This window comes from Euprymna scolopes, chromosome 7, assembly GCF_053919585.1.
Source record: "Euprymna scolopes isolate OS-2025 chromosome 7, ASM5391958v1, whole genome shotgun sequence".
In the NCBI taxonomy this organism is placed as follows: Eukaryota; Metazoa; Mollusca; class Cephalopoda; order Sepiida; family Sepiolidae; genus Euprymna; species Euprymna scolopes.
This window is the reverse complement of record NC_136488.1, coordinates 116,454,124-116,471,858: the sequence shown is the minus strand read 5'-3', so window position 1 is coordinate 116,471,858 and position 17,735 is coordinate 116,454,124. Positions and strand designations below refer to the sequence as shown.

General features: G+C 31.0%; 1 protein-coding gene across 12 annotated transcripts in view; it reads right to left on the bottom strand.

Moving 5' to 3' along the window:
* LOC145279902 (uncharacterized) overlaps window positions 1-17,735 on the bottom strand; it is a 378,849-nt gene that overhangs the window by 38,398 nt on the left and 322,716 nt on the right. For all 12 annotated transcript variants that reach the window (XM_080131434.1, XM_080131438.1, XM_080131441.1 and 9 more), the window contains one exon: window positions 15,303-15,518. In XM_080131434.1, coding sequence (XP_079987560.1) covers window positions 15,303-15,518 — 216 coding nt within the window. The remainder of the gene's footprint in view (window positions 1-15,302; window positions 15,519-17,735) is intronic.

Below are 17,735 nucleotides of genomic sequence, written 5' to 3'. Positions count from 1 at the left end.
AACACTGAGTTACTGCGACGACAAAGAACAAATTGAATGAAGTTGGACCGGTGCTCTCTTGATTCCAATCTTTTCACTGGAGAGAGCTACTTTAGCATCCTTTTAGGCAGCATGAATGATAGCAAAATTCAAAATGCCTCATAACATTGGAGAAGAGTTGATGAAATCAGCAGCACTGGAAATGATGAAAACTCTTTGTGCAGCAAATGTTGCTAAAAAACTTGAATCAGTATGAATTTCTGATAACATCATTACATTTATAATTCATTTTATTTCAAAAGAAAACATTGAGCAATGATGAACTAGTCAAGAACTTTCACTGATAGTTTTGCTTCTTTTTAAACAAAATGAAGTTTTTCACATATTAATCATATATTAATCTCACGAATTAATCAATTTTCATTTTTTCAATAAATTTCCCACAGTTAAAATCACTACAGAATGTTTGGAAGATTATTTCTGAAAGAAAGCCAGAAAATAATAACAAACATGATTGTACAGTTTGACAGAAAACACTATACGCAACAAATGAAAACTTAGAGAAGTTGCCTTACTTTGGTTTATGTTGCGTTACTTTGTATCTAAATGGCAAAGTGATAATTTATGAACTATTTAATAAAAAAGTGTTCGCTTAATAATTGAACCATAATTAATATTAGTTGAATTATTTAGCTGTGTGTAAAGACACAAGAAATCAGTAATGGAAGTAGGCATAAAAAAACTATAACAAATAAGCAGAGTACCAAAAATATCCAAAAATATTTCAGTTTATATCAGAATAGAACCTAAGTCGATTTCTACAGAATCGAAGTTCATTTCTGCATTGGCAAAACTGAAACTGAAATTGCCATTTAGGAGGATGTCAAATCAAATTATTTTCCATGAAAAACTCTTACATTCCTTGAATATTTTTCATTTTAATATCACTAGAGTGAAAACAAAATAAAGTAATCACAGTTGTATAGAATTAAAATAAAAAAGTCTAAATCAATATGTACTGATTTAAATTTCATTTTGGCATAATAGAAGGTTCACTAATGAACTGGGAAATCAGGATTCAATCCCTGGTCGAGTCATACCAAAGATTGCAAAAAATGGTACTTGACACTAAACACTTTGTATTATAAAGTGAAAATCAAGGATAAATGGAACAATCCATGAAAAGGAGTGGGGTCCTCCCCTACATCTTGATATAGCAACCAACAAACGAGGCACTTTTGGATCACCCTTGACTATGTTAGATCCATTTATTTCAATTTAAAATGAAAGAAAAATGATTTGTAAAATAGGCTAAATTTTAAACATCGAGATACTTGCAGAAATCATCCACATTCATTTCCAATACTTTTGGTAAACTGGGTTGTAGAATTGGATTAACAATGAGGCCATATGCAATGGATAAAACGAATTAATAATCCGTTTTATGTGATAATCTTCTGGAAGTTGAAGGTTCAATCGTCAGTAAAGTAATTCGTAATTGTATTCTAAGTATCAACTTAGAACGAATTACTTAATACTTTTATTCAGTGATGAAACGACAGATTCACAGATTTGACAAGACACTTGAAGAAGTTCGGAAGTTACATCGGCCAAAACGTTGTAAAAATAATAACAACCATGAGAACAGTAATCTGAATAATCCCAATAATACAAGAGACATCTTGTTTAAATACAGGAAAATGACGTCAATAAAATTAGGTTTAGTTTCATAAAACTCATGGCTTGAATTATAAAATAATAAAAAAATGCCAATCTTTTATTATTCAAATATAAATCTAATTGTTCAAAATCTTATATTTATTATTATACGAAATGTGAGCTACTCAACGTTTGTTTCTCTATGGTTTTTCTCTATATGCTTCATTAACACAAAGTACATGCTAAAATATACTTTAGTTCTGCGATTCAATTATGTTTGAAAACTGTTTTAACTGAACAACTCATTTATCTCTTAGCTATCTATTTATCTCTCTCTCTCTCACACACACACACACACACACACACACACACACACACACACACACACACGCACACACACAGACACACACACACACACACACACACACTTTCTCTCTCTCTCTCTCTCTCTCTCTCTCTCTCTCTCTCTCTCTCTATCATTCTATGTTTATTCAACCATTCTCTATTTTTTCTTAATGTCTCTGTGAGTAGAGAAAGAATGTCTTCTCTTTCTTCAGTGTTAGCATCTAAATTTATACATGTATATCAGTACACACCACACAAACACATATGTGAATTAGATGGTAAGATAATCTGTCTCTTTACTTCGGTATAATACTCACAGGGAGACCCGACGTTGCCCGAGATTGAATGATGATTAACGAATGTCTCACACTACCATATTTTTATTGTCATTGAAATCGGTGAAATTGACCATTTTTCAATAAAATCGATCGATTGTCTGCTCTAGTTGAAGACCCACTACGGTGCACCGGGAGGAAGCTTCATATACCTCCCTGCAGTGACTTAGTCCCATCGACGAAATGTTGCATCCCTCTGACTGTTCTACAAGTATTTTAATGGTGAATGCTCTGACGAACTCCAGGCACTTGTGCCCCCACAATGTAAACATCCTTGACAAACCCGACAGGCAGCTAAATCCCACCCCCACACAGTAGAGATCCCTAGATGTAGAAAATCTTTCTACTCCAGTAGTTTCTTCCCCAGAACTGCTAGACTATGGAATTCCATTCCAGGTCCCTGCTTCCCCAACTGTACTGACATGTAGAAGTTCAAGTGTAACGTGAACCGACATCTTGCTGCCCAACTCCCTACATAGTACCCCAGTAGTTGTAGCCCCCTACATATAAGTGGCAATGTGCCCTGTTTGAGGTGAAAATATAATAAAAAAAAAATTACATGGTAGTCTACATTGCACTGTAGAGACCTACTGCTAATTTTATAAAACTATTTTCATATATAATGGCTTGAATTAAAGTTAAAAATGCAAAAGTTAAGTACCATGATTCAATTGCGCTCTGAATAGGAACATTCATTTTGAATGCGCCCCTGTCATATCAAAGAACTGATTGTTTATTTTATATGCCGAGCCTTTCTGCTTGTGCAAAAATAAAATTTCTCGAAATGTGTTAACTTTGATCCAAATCGTCTGTTCCTTCTTTTATCGGATTATTTTGATTATTGATGATCCGTATTTTGATTATTGATGATCAATACTTATCAAAGACATTCTGATGCAAAACCTATCTAAGAACACTGCTAGATACACAAAGTACATTTGTATGAAATTCCATAATAATCGGCCCAGCTGTTTCGGAGTCCATAGGGAACGAATTTACACACACACACACACGCAAAAAGTTCTTTTTTCATAATAGTAGATAGAAGATAGATTCTTAGTATTTTTCTATTAAATTAATAATAATAATAATAATAATAATAATAATAATAATAATACTTCTATATATGAATACTACTAATAATGATATGGATGATAAAGAAGCAAAAAGACTTATTATTTTGAGTTATGCAAAAACAATGTCTTAATAAATATGCTATAGAATTTGAATTTCTGCACGAAATAAAAGTAGAATAAATATTGGTTGTGACTCAACGGGTCACAGGTACATTTAGTATGCATCAAAAGATAAAGAATGTCACTCATTGGAGCAAACGTATTCTGTCGACACCTAATTGAGAAATACTCTATGATTGAAATCAATTGTTACTAACCCTGAAAAATAGATATATAAACATTATCCTTTCAATATGGATAAATCGTGTATAAAATTACAGAATGAAGTGAAGCAATAAATAAATAAATAAATAAATAAAATAAAAATAAAAAATAAAACAAAAAACACCAGTAAAATCAGAATCTGAATATATATTTCATTTTGAAACAGATTCATAATGTAGTCCTAGAAGAAGAATTTTCAGTTTCATCTGACAAAAGTTCTAGGACTAAAAGCAAATGGTTTAATAATATCTAATAACTGTCGTTTTAGTTATTAAATATAATGTGAATATGATACGGTACGATTCCTAAGTTACCTCGAGTGATATCCCTTTACTTGTTGAAATGAAAAGTATTTTTTCTAAATCGGTGGAACCAATATAAACGGATTCTGATTCTTCAATATAACTTTTATTTGTCATTAGAGATGTTATACGTAAGCTCTCCTCCCAAGTTGTTATAAAATAAAGAAAACAAAAACAGTAGCAGAATCTTGTAGTTTTTATTCCATCTAGAACACTTGCAGCACGGTGGCTGGGAAGTAAAAAAGTATGGAAGAGTTGGTCTCTATTAGAGCACACCATTTCTCCTGATGGCAGCCGTGGTAGAAGATGAACACACAGGCTGACCAAGCTGTAAATGGGAAAACATGACAGACACACATTAATTAGCATGTGAGGCATAATAGAAGAAGACCTAACAAGATTTTACTGCTGAGGGAGACTCTCTCTTTAGACAGAAACTAAGCACTAAGATCATTTAACAGAAATTAGGAAACAGCGAGATGAGCATGTAAGACATAAAGAAGAAACATTATAAGAAACACCTTTTAAATTTATATAACTGATTACAGATTTTAAATGATTTTCTTTAAAAATATATCAACTCATTTTTATGAATTGTTCTGAGCACAATAAAAAAATTCCTAATTCTGAGCCCCCTGCCCTAATCCACAAAGACAAAACATTGCAATAAGGAGATAAGAAATAAAAATATGTCTTCATTACAAGTTCATTACATAATGCTGTAAAAAGTTTTTCATCCTTAAAATGTACAAATTGTTATTTACATATTTTAATTCTAAACAAACAATTTTTATAAATTTTATGATTATTTTCAGTGACAAACTTAGTTTTTTGTTTTATTTGCTAATACTGTTTATCAAGTCCCTGGAACCACTCGAGGATAAGGATTAAAGAGATCAACAGTTGGACGATGATTACTACCATAAGAGGACCGGAAACAATGAGTAGGATGGATAGAAGATTACTAAAGAGGAATTGATTATATAAGCAGATAATGTATCAAGTATTTGAACGTGAACATGACCATACTGTAGTCAGTTAGGAAGCAGACTTATTTTGCTCCACAGATGAGATGTTGTAGGAAAGAAACTTTGTTCATGGAAGTTTCGTTTGGTTTTAGCGAAGAGAGAGAGAGAGAGAGAGAGAGAGAGAGAGAGAGAGAGAGAGAGAGAGAATAAGAAAAGTTTTATTGTGTTTGTAGCTAGATGAGGTTTTGCTTTGAATGTCTTGTAGGGATTGGATCTCAGTCGAGCACCTTACATAAATAATATGCAAATCATTTGATCAATATGTTATGAAAAAGATCTAGTTGATAGTGAGTCTACTTAGTGATTCAAACTTTTGCATTTTCAATCCCTGCTGCTGTAAATTCGTCGTAGTAACAAAAGTATTACATTTCCATAATATCTACATCTTCTCTATTTGAGAAGGGGTTAATTTATAACTAACTGCCTAAGGCACCTCTACCAGAGAATACAGATGGAGTTTTAAGCCAAAATGCACTTCTCTTAGTGTGCTAGCTTTTCAAAACATCACCTGACCTAATGTTTAATCTCCATGAGAAGAGATAAATAAACCATATTAATACAATTATGAGATAACTTCAAGTGTGTGCGTATTTCTCACATTAATGTAACTTTGATAATTGCATATTTAATTATTATTTTTTATATCGAAAAATAGATGGATAACAGATAACGACAGGTGCTCTTTTTCTGCTATCGATACTCCACAAAAAATTCCACTAACATAAAACCCAGCTTTTTGTCATCATTGATCTAGAAAATTCCTTTGACAAGGTGCCAACAAAAATTATCCTCTCGGCCTTTAAATGTAAACGTGTTTTCTATACATTTTCTAGACTTTACTGCAAAGTTACCACGGCTGTGAGCTTTGCTGGTGTACTTTCTAAAATTCTAGAAATAGTGGTATAGGTGCATTAGGGATCAGTACTTCGCCCACGGTGAGCTGACAAAAATCTACAGAAGTGGTGTTCTATGGGAAATTATATATGTTGATGATATTGTTATCAATGCACCCAGTATGACAGAAGTGAGTTTAGTATTTAACAGATATAAATTGACACTTTCAAGGGGCGGCTGCAGAGTTAATATGACAAAGATGAACCATATGATATCTGATGCTAAAGTTATAATATCTGTTCCACAAGGCAAATACTCATACAGCATCTGTAAATTTGGAACTGGCTCAAACTCCATCAAATGCAGAACATGCAATGAGTGGTGTCACAACAAGTGCATCAAACTTCTGTTTCTACAGATACTACAAATTCAGCAAATTCAGGGATCTTAGCGAATTTGTTGGACAACTTACAGCACCCATGCAATCTAGTTTTCCTGCCTAACTAGTTGGAATTAAAACATTATATAAGCAACCCTTGCCCTCGAGTAGCACTTAGGCCTTGATAAGTAATGACTTCTTAGTACATAAAAAGAAAAAATACATATATAGATGACTTTCACCGACATGATAAATCTACCAAGATGCATGACAACCTATTGACTCTTACCTGCTTTTAATTCATTTTGAGTATAAAGACTAAAATAAAAAGTGTAGAAATGTAATATTAAATGTCGTCTGCTGTCGTCTATTTTATTCATCCATACTCTGCTATCCATGTTTATGGCGCATGTGTTACACAAAGCCAATCACACTCCCACAAACTAAGTTGCATGATTCACAAGTTACTGGTGAGCAGATGCAGTTTCTGTTCACACTCTACATATATTTGCTTATTTGATAATCATGTTTTTATATACGTGTTGATGCTTGCATCATATATATATATAATTATAAAACTCAAATGACCTTGTAATGAGTGATGTAACCCACTTTCTGGTTTACCACATCCGGTTGTGCATGCATGCATAAACATTAACCTATAACAACATAAACAAATAAACACAAATCGCTTCTTTTGCAGATTTTGACCTGCGCACTGAAATATTAACGTTATTATTTCGAAATTATTATTTAACATGGGAAAAGTGGAGGTGTTTTGCAACTATTCTTTATTACAACTATACTGTCGCTATTTTCTTACAACTAAACAACTTTAACCCGTTGACAAACATAAGAACAATTGTAGTAAATCCAAGACTACTACTACTCTCTATCCGTCTCTTTTCCTTACTTCCTTCCTTTTTTTAATTTTTTGTTTACATTCCTAGATACAAAATAGTTGTGTGAGAACGGTGAATTTGTTGACACATTTACTAATCTGTTTCAATATTAGTTTATTTTATTTTATTTATTTAGGTTTTATTTGTTTTGCTTCAAGTTTTATTAATTATTTTTTTTTAGATTTTAAGTTTCTATAACTTGGTTGAAGGATTCCAATATGGGTTTTTCATTCTTATATTTCTCATCGGTAGGTTCATGTGCGTTTTTGTTGCTAAATGACATTCGTCTGCGTTTGATTCGTAAGAAAATCATGTTTAATTTTCGATTTTTGAGCGATTATTCGGAAAAATAGGTAACTTTACACGAATAGGGAGGATTTTTTTTTTCATGTTTGAGTGATCCGTCCGTGATTTTTCATTTTAATATACTTTCATAGAAATGTTTCTGTTATGTAAAAAAAAAAACCCTATTTTGTTTACATTACAAGTGTCACGCTCATACATGAATTCCATAGCTAATATAATATACTGACCCAACGGGTCACGGGTAGTCTAGTATATATATATATATATATATATATATATATATATATATATATATATATATATATATATATAAAAGGAGAGATAGATAGATAGGGTACTATTCGAAATATTAAAAACACGTTGATTAGAATATTTTAAAAAATGACTTTTAAAAAAAGTGACTGTTGGCGTTCTTTTCCTGATGTTCACCTTATAAAAAGTTTGAGCTGAATTATTTTTCTTTATTCCGTCTAATGGTAAATGTATCCGACACCTTTATGTTTGAAGATACAATGCTGAGAGTTATTATATGAACCTCTTTATAAATCTGGTTAATAAAGATAAAGTAATCTGGAACTAGTCTATTTATCTATTGAAAATTAAAATGTAATTCCAAATATCAGAAACGTATGTACGAAAATATACATATAGATATGTTGAATATTTATTACCGGAACTCGATTTAAAATTCAAATTAATAGTTTTGAACATTTCGCGTACTACCTTATTAATATATGAAAGATCTAATTGATATATGCTATTAATTATTATGCTTATGTTTAACTGTAGGATTGATATGAAATAATACCTATATTTCTTTTACAAAATCTTTATATGGATGAATATGACCCAGATGAATTCTTAAGGGCTCTTCAGAAGAAACTGAAAGTCAGAGAACCTTGATTAATTCGTGTTTAATGACTATGGATCAAATTTAATGCAAATATTTGAAATTTCAAATGGGAGTTCGTGCCTAGAAAAAAAATCACTTTAAAATACTAAAAATAAAGAAACTGAAATTTACAGACTATTTATTAACTGATGTCTAATACCTATTGTTAAAATTTCACAAAAATCAGAGATATCTGAATTTTCATAAAGAGCTTCCATTCCTTTGCATAAAGTAAATTAAACTAAATATAGTTTACATTATGACACCTTCAGCCTAGCAGTTGTGTTGCAAAATTCGTAATGATTGGTAAATTAGTTTAGTAGTGAATCTTGTAGATACAAATATATGAACATATATTAATGCACCTAACTTTATATAAAAGATATGTTGAATAAAAAAATGGTAATAATAAATGATAAATTCAAAAAATCATAAGTCAAAATAAACTAAAAAAGATATAAAAAATATATATATGCAAACGAAAATAAGTTTTTTTAAAGCAACTTATTTTAACACATTACTGCAGTTTCGTGGTAAATCCAATCGCTAGAAGTACGTTTCTATCTCACACGACCGTATATGTTTGAAACCGAGCTCAAACTAGTCAGAATCGAATTTCACCATGAAGTTTCCAATGCATTTTTTTTTTTTACAATTCTTTGGTATGACTTTACCTCATTAAATTATCTTTATTTAGGGATAAAGAATATTCTTCAACTTTTGATTAAATTTGAAATGCATGGATAAAGAGTTATACTTAATTTTTGTTGGTATAAAATTATATTGTAATGAATTATCTAAAGCATTATTAATACTGCAATTCCGTTTTCATATGTATATATTTAATATTTATTAATATATATATATTTTTTCTTAAAATAATATATTACACCTTTTTATTGTATTGCCTTTTAAAAATATCATCTGTATGCTCTAAGAAGTGCTTCCATTAATCTCTATTATATATATATGTGTATGTATGTGTGTGTAAATTATATAAAAATGTATATAAATTATTTAATACTCTATTTATATGAATTTTATTTAAATTTTCAAAGAGAAGTAAAGCTCAATATTTATAACATGACAAAATAGAGCTTAATATATGGGCATTAAATCAAGTTTCAGAAATAAAAATTCTCAAAATCTACTTTTTCATATGTTTTTGAAGCAATCAAGTTGAAAGCAAAGATTAAAAACATTTAGAATTGTCTTTACTGTCACATAAAATCTACTTTTTTCAGAAAATTATATAAAAACAATAAAATAAATATGTAAAATAAAAATACAGTAGAACCCCCGGGATATGGTGGCCCTAGAATACGTTTTTTTAGGTTACAATGTGGAATACAGTGTTTTTCCATACTCTGGTTATGGTATTTGCCCACCTTAGCGTGTTAGTTATAATGTTATTTTATTATATACATGTGTATTATATACTGTACTGTATTTTGTTACTAATTTTTAATATGTATTGCATAAAATTTTGCTTAGGCTCTGCCATATAGCGATTTTACCTTACGATCCCAACCCCGGAATGGATTAATGCTGTATCCCGGAATTCTATTGTAAGTAAAAAGAAACAAAAATCATCACCCTTTTTAAACGAATCTCAGTGATATACAGATCTTCAAAGGAATTACAGTTTAAACATATTAGTATCCTTATATGGTCACTTCAGTAGGATAATAAAAATTGTTTTGAAATGTGTGTAAAAGTTTGTAGAAAATTTGATAATGATATTATACTGAATTATACTGAATTATACTGAATCCAAAAGTGCTCAATGCTATATATTGTCGCTTGTAAATGGATTTCAACCCGACTGGAAAATTGAAACACATATCCTTAATCTTAATAAAGAAGACTTGGTAGTAGGGATCCACACTAGGAGTCAGAAAACGTTTATTAATTGTTTGTGAAATAGTTATTGTAGAAATATGTTGAAGAGGTCAGCAGAAGAATTGCAAGCAGAACATTAAGTAAATAAATTACCTTTTAAAAACTGTTGAAGAAAGAAGATGCATTGCAATTCCTTCTAATATGACATTAAGGAAACTATTGTTTGATTCAAACTCCATTCACGAAATAGTAATTACCTGCTGATAAGACAGCCTCCTTAAGACTTACTTTAAGGTTTAGGCTTTTGAAGTATCAGGCAGATAACGCCAACACATGTAAACATTTACCTCCTTATTAGTGAGATAAAAAAACAAAAACAAAAACAAAAGAGAGTATCCAAAACATCTTCCTATATCACTCAAAACTGCTATTCTTTCCAATTTTTCAGAAAATTGTTCATGGTATATGGAGACAAAATAGGAGAAAGCAAGAGTTATGTGCCTGCTGAAATTAAACAAAGTTCTTCATCAGAATAGCTAGACGTTAGCTTTCATGAAGCTTATCATGACACTTTGACAACGATTTTAGTATTCACCCACCCACCCCATTGAACCAACTAAAGCCTGCCTAATAGTGTGTGCGTGTGTGTAAGTGGAAGGGGAGGGGCAAGACCTAAAACCTATATCAATCTCTAACTGTACAGTTTCTTTAGTCCACTGGGGCCCATTAATAATGGGTTCATTTACTTGAACAGTACTTAATTCAGGAGTAGAGCTCACTAGTAATATAAAAATATAATTATTCAAGGGAATTTCAGAGAAACGTTTGTATTTCATTTATGAAGAAAATAATTATACAAGATACATGGATTTATATCTTAAGATCATTTTTATAGTAAATAGGTCTTCACTTCAACCTCCAACCAATTAGAGTCCTCGATAGTATTTCCCCATTTTCACTATGTGCACTATTCGTTTGCATTAACCAATCAATTTTTTCTCTCTTTATTCAAAAAGATTTTGAGTATTCTTCACTTTTAAATGGCTCAAACAACAACAACAACAACAACAACAACAACAACAACAACAACAACAACAACAACAACGACATTGTTATAATAGGCCAGGTGTATTGCTTTATCAAAGTGCCCATGTGAACCCTTTTTTTTAACTCTAGTATTGTCTTATTTTTACTAATACTTTATGCACTAACATATGAGATTTAAGATCAATCAAATAACAGATTTTAGTTTTTTCTTGAGATTTTATTCAATTTACTTGTTTTAAAAAATATTAAAAGTTTAGATTCATATATTTTTTTATTTTTAAGTGTGCTATTTTTTACATCTTATTATCCCAAAGTATATATATATATATATATATATATATATATATATATATATATATATATATATATAATTATTTACTATAATAATTATTAGATACCTACGGACACTAGTGTTTCATCCTTTCGGGAATCATCAGTGCAGGGTGACACGATTACTGCTCGTCGGGAGATTCGAACCGGCAACAAAGTCATCTCTGACTCCATTAGCAAGCAACAAATCATCTCAGCCAACCTTAAACTGCGAGAAATATCGTTGAAATTTAAACATTTATTTTTAAATGTCTGAAGTCTTTACGACTGATCTAATGATTATAACATCATGATCTGCTCATACGAGCTAAAGTGATGGACTTTATTTCAACTGTAAAGTGCTCAACAATAAGAACTGAATATTGGCATGATTAATCGGCATTGGAATAAAAAAAAAAATGGTGACTTTTGAGGGTATTGGAATCGGTATCAAAATCGGAAAAATTTGTGTTTATTTTCCAATATGAAAAACGATTCCTTTAATTGCAGTTTTTTATTTGATTTTGTTTAAAACAAATTCTTCCACTGCTGGTAGTAATGATGAAATAATCAATATTTATTGATTTTAATCTAATAGTAAAACTAAAGTCTATAGATTATCCCTCACTAGTGTATTTTTACATTTGAGAAAATATCTGCACATTTTTACATGTGTTTTTATGGTAATTGAGGAAAAATAACGACTCTATAGCTAAATATTTAGAGATTTATAAGAATCGGAATCAGTAATTGTATCAGAATCGGGAATTTAGTATGGAATCGGTAACGGTATCATAATCGGAAAAAATATTGGAATCGTCCCATCACAAATATGTGTGTGTGTGTGTGTGTGTGGACAGTTTGTGGTTATTTCATTTCTATGATTGAGTACATTTTTTACATCTTTAAACTTAAAGATTTCTTCTTTACTCAAACATAATGTGACGCAGATTATCTAAATATCTACATGTTCTAACTTGTTTTAAGATTTTGCAAGTATATATATATATTCACCTATATTATAAGTAAAAAATAAAAAATAATAAAAAATATAAAAATAAAGCAAATATGATTGTGTGTATATATCTGGCCTGAGTGGATCAGACGGTATTGCAAATTACATTGTTATGGTGACTAAACTTATGCATTCATGACCTGAAAGTTTTATCTTTCTGTTGCAAATATTGATGATACGTGACTATAAAAAGCAACCTCTGTCATAGACATGTGTCAGAAGCAGAGATGCGTCACTGAATTCCTCCATGCAAAAATATTAAATAGATCACCATTCACCAGTGTCTGTTAAACGTTTACAAAGCCGATGCAGTTGATGTCAGCACAGTTCAGAGATGGGTTCGTCGATTACAGAGTCGTGACAGAGACGTGAGTGACAAACTGCACTCTTGACTTAATGACCGATGCCTCAAAAGAGGCTGGCAAAAATGCATTGAGAATGGTGGTGACTATGTAGGAAAATAAATTCTGGACCTTAAAAGGTTGCCCTTTTTAATGATACCACTCTCGTTTGCATAGCTCTTCAACGTTTTAGTTTTTGAGTTAAAAAACTAAGAGGCCTTACTTTTGGAATGCCCCTTGTGTATGGACACTTCAGAAAAAAATAATTAATGCATATTTAACATTTCTGTTTTCTTTATCAGTGATTAGGTCTTGGAGCCATAGAAAGCAACAGTAAAATACTTTATTCTAATTGATATTATGTGTGTGTTCAGATATAAATATATCTATTATTTATCATAGTTTAAGTATGACACCCGCCAAAGATACATTAAAATTTATAGAAATTCAGAGTGGACTTAATCAAAATCAACTTGCTGATAACCTTGGATTCCACATTCTGCTGTTAATGGAGTGATTGCCCAATTCATCAGCAAAGGAAAATAAAATTATTTTGCCTAGGTCTATTAGAACCCTATGACAGAAATATATACTAATAATATGGTAATAAGGGTACCTATTTCTTTCATATATATATATATATATATATATATATATATATATATATATATATATATATGAGTTAAGCGAATAATAGATTCAATAATTGATATAATAATTAAGTGATTGATTTTGCGCTACGAAACAGATACTGTCAAGAATTGTATAAATTGACTGATTTAAAGGAATAAATTACAAGATGGTCAACATCATGAATTTTGGAATATAAATTTTTGTCATTTATGCTATATATTGCTCTGTAATTACATTGAGCTTCTTATATAAGGATTGATATATAATAAGAAAATATATTTCTACAGAAATATATTTTCTTATTATATATATATATATATATATATATATATATATATATATATACTTTTGATTATAAAAATACATATATATAATATATATAACATGTTTTTCCCCATTGGCAGAATTAATTAAGCTTGATGAAAACGCCTTTTCACTATCAGAGCATATATATTAGTAGTGAACATTCCAAACCCAAATATATATTTATTTTTACTTTCATAATATTTGACTGAATCTTACATGTGTTTCGATGAATGGCGTGAAAACTCCAAACAACTCGTCAGAGACAGTTTATATGTTCCTCATAAAAAAACAAACCGTTGGAGATTTTTTCCTTGGATTAAAGATAATAAAAGATGTTAAAAAGAAATGGAAATCCTTAAAAGTCATAAGATTCATAAAAAACATTAAAAATATGTTGGGACCGTTCTGGAGAGAAATGATTTTAAAGCCATGATATATATTTGGTGTTGGAATGTTCACTACTGATTTTATATATATATATATATATATATATATATATATATATATATATATATATGCATACACACACACACACAGGGTGTCCACAAAGTCTGGCTGCTTAATGTAGTCAGACTTTGTTGACACCCTGTAGATTATGCAGCCAGACTTTGTGGACACCCTGTATATACATATATAAATATATATATATATATATATATATATATATATATATATATATATATATATATATATATATATATATATATATATAATAAAGCTCAACACCTGTGTGTCTGCCTGTCTGTACACAAATAAGCTTCTATATAGTTTACTATTATGTTAAACTGACCACATACAACAATAGAAGAGATATCAAGGATCTGAATTGAGTATGATAAAGTAGCGCCCCGGGGAGAGGGGGGGGGTCACTTATAAGAGGGTAACCCTGTGCATGCTCACACCATTTCACATAAAGCTACCAAATTTGACAGGATGACTCACCATGGTGGAAGGGGAAGTTTTGACGGATTACACAGCTCATTCCCACCAATGGGGGTGGGGCCTGAGTGGGAATCACTTATAACTGGAAACCCTGTGCATGCCCACATCATTTGATGTACACTCGTATATTTACCAAATATGGTAGGATAATCGACCATTGCGTGGGGGAAGTTTTGACGAGTTACACTACTCACCTTCACCAACAGAGGTGGGGGCCCCAGGGCTGTTTGACATAGAGTTACTGAACTTGCCATGATAACCCAACATGGAAGAGGGTTATGGGTTACATCGCTCACTTCCACCAAAGGAATTATTTATAATAACTATGTGTGTGAGTGAAGATGTGCAGACAAAACTGAGCAAATGTATTTATAAAACCGAAAGCATAGAAATAATAGAGACACATTAATGTTGACCATACAAAAATGGAAATATATCTGCACTTGAAAGAAATAGATAGATAGATAGAGAGAGAGAGAGAGAGAGAGAGAGAGAGAGTCACCCACCACTCTTGGTCTTGACTCCAGGTTTCCTCCATGGTAAGTGTTCCATCTTTTCAGTTGAACTGAACGCCTCGTCTCTTGGAATTGATACAATTCAGATTCTCGTCTTGTGATATCGGCCTGCAGTAACAAATTGTTAACCTCTTGCAGGAGCAGCTGTCTTTTCATCTCCATTATCTCCTTGTTGCGCTCGAGATGACTAAGGCGCAAATTATTCATCTGGTTTCAAAGAAAATAAAAAAATAATCAAACAAGAGAAAACTTCAAATTTAGGAGTTCCATCATTATTAACATTATTTTCACCCAAACATTAATATTTATATGTATACTACGTTTCAATTGTATAATTCATTAACGTATGGTGAGGTTTTAAATAATCATCGAAAAACATGAAGCAAAAAGGGAGATAACTCATTGTAAATTATATAATAGGAGTTGTCTATCTTTTTTTTTTTTACATGGAGTTCACCACTTATCAAGGCCCAAGAGCCACTCGGGGATAAAAGTTATTGTGTGTACAGTAATCAATGGGATAGTGTAGTAATAGTATTGGAGAATTGATAAAGTGTCATTACTTAAGGGGGCGTTTAATCAGGAATTTGTTTGTGTTGGACTTGAAGACATCCAGGTTGAAGTCGGGAGGGAAACAGGCAAGCAGAACAGAATTCCACAGGCGTGCAGTTCTAAGAAAGAAGCTTTGTTCATGGAATCTACGTTTTGATTTATAGATGCTTATTCAGATTCTGACCCAAGTTCTTGGAACATCACATCTGCATCTTCCGGCATGGTCAAGAAAACAGTCAGAAAATGGTGTAAAGACTGCCATAAGTTCAAAATGTGGCATTTTAATCAAATGGTAATCGGGGAAAAAATAAATTACTTTCAGTCATTCTGCATATAGATTCACAATTTTTGCATTTTCTTTTCTTTGCAATAAATTTTCTTTCTTGAAAGAAAGTGACGATTTCTTTGGAAAAACTAATGCCATAATTCATCTTTGACTTTAACACAATCTTTATTTTTCTGGTTTAAATGAACTTCATGAATTCATTGAAATTTGTTGTCATCTGACAACTGATTGCTGATTGGCTAATCATGTCGGCATATTCTGGTATAGTCATACCTAATGCAAAACATTATATAATTAAAAAAAAATTGTGTTAGTTATGAATTATTATGAATTATTATAAAATGATATGAAAGCAATTGATTCTCGTGTACACACGGTATTTATTTCAATAAATACCGTATATACACGAGGATCATTCCAAAAGTAAGGCCTCTTATTTTTTTCACTAAAACCTAAAACGCTGAGGAGCTATGAAGATGGAAGTTGTACCATTAAAACGAGCAACCTTTTGCGCTCCAGAATTAATTTTTCTATATAATCACCATTGCCATTTTGAAATCGAAAAAACCCATTTCTTAACTGTGCTGACATTAACTACATTGGCTTCATAAACGTTCACCAGACGCCGGTGAATGTTGATCTGTTCAATTTTTTCTGCATTGAGACATTAATTGATGCATAACTGCTTCTGACACACGTCCATGACAGAGATTTCTTTCTTGGAGTCTCACACCATGAATATCGGCAACAGAAAGACGAAACTTTCAGGTCATGAATGCATAAGTTCAGTCATCATAGCAATGCAATTTACTTTGATCCTTTCGAGCGGAATAAAAATAGGAGGCATTACTTTTGGAACGTCTTTTGTATATATAATGATTAGGGCTAGGACAACAGCATATTCTTTTCATTGTTTTGACTCTCGAGTGTGTATCCATTGATATATGCTTTTATATAGAGTGATGTGGTTCTCAGTTGATTAGCTGTGTCTGTGTCGGATATATACTCGAGAGTCAAAACAATGATAAGAATATTCTGTTTTCATAGCTCTAATAATGATGTTGCTTATACTAGATATTGATATAATTGAATCACTCTCTGTATTGTTGAAGTAAGAGTTCACTTTAATAATAGCCACTTCTGGGTGATTAACAAACTCATATATATATATATATATATATATATATATATATATATATATATATATATATATATATATATATATATATTTGGGTTTGTATTACTGTACACATAAATTCGAAAAAGTTGTCAAAAAACAAATATATAACAAATAAATATTATCAAAGGCAAGATAAGTTACTTTTCTACCAAACTGCATACATTGTTTTTGTTTCTATTCAATGTAACATGTTTATTCAGCTCGAAAAACATGCAGTGTTTACCAATGTATTGGAAAATTCAAAATGGCGCCCGACACTCTCTTTAACATGGTAATTTTGGGAAAAGGTGTTATAAATAATAAACTAGACAAAATACTATTAAAAAAACACCGAATATATATCAACTTATGTCACGGTAACATATAATGAGCGAATTTCTAACAGTATTTTGTCTAGTTTATTATT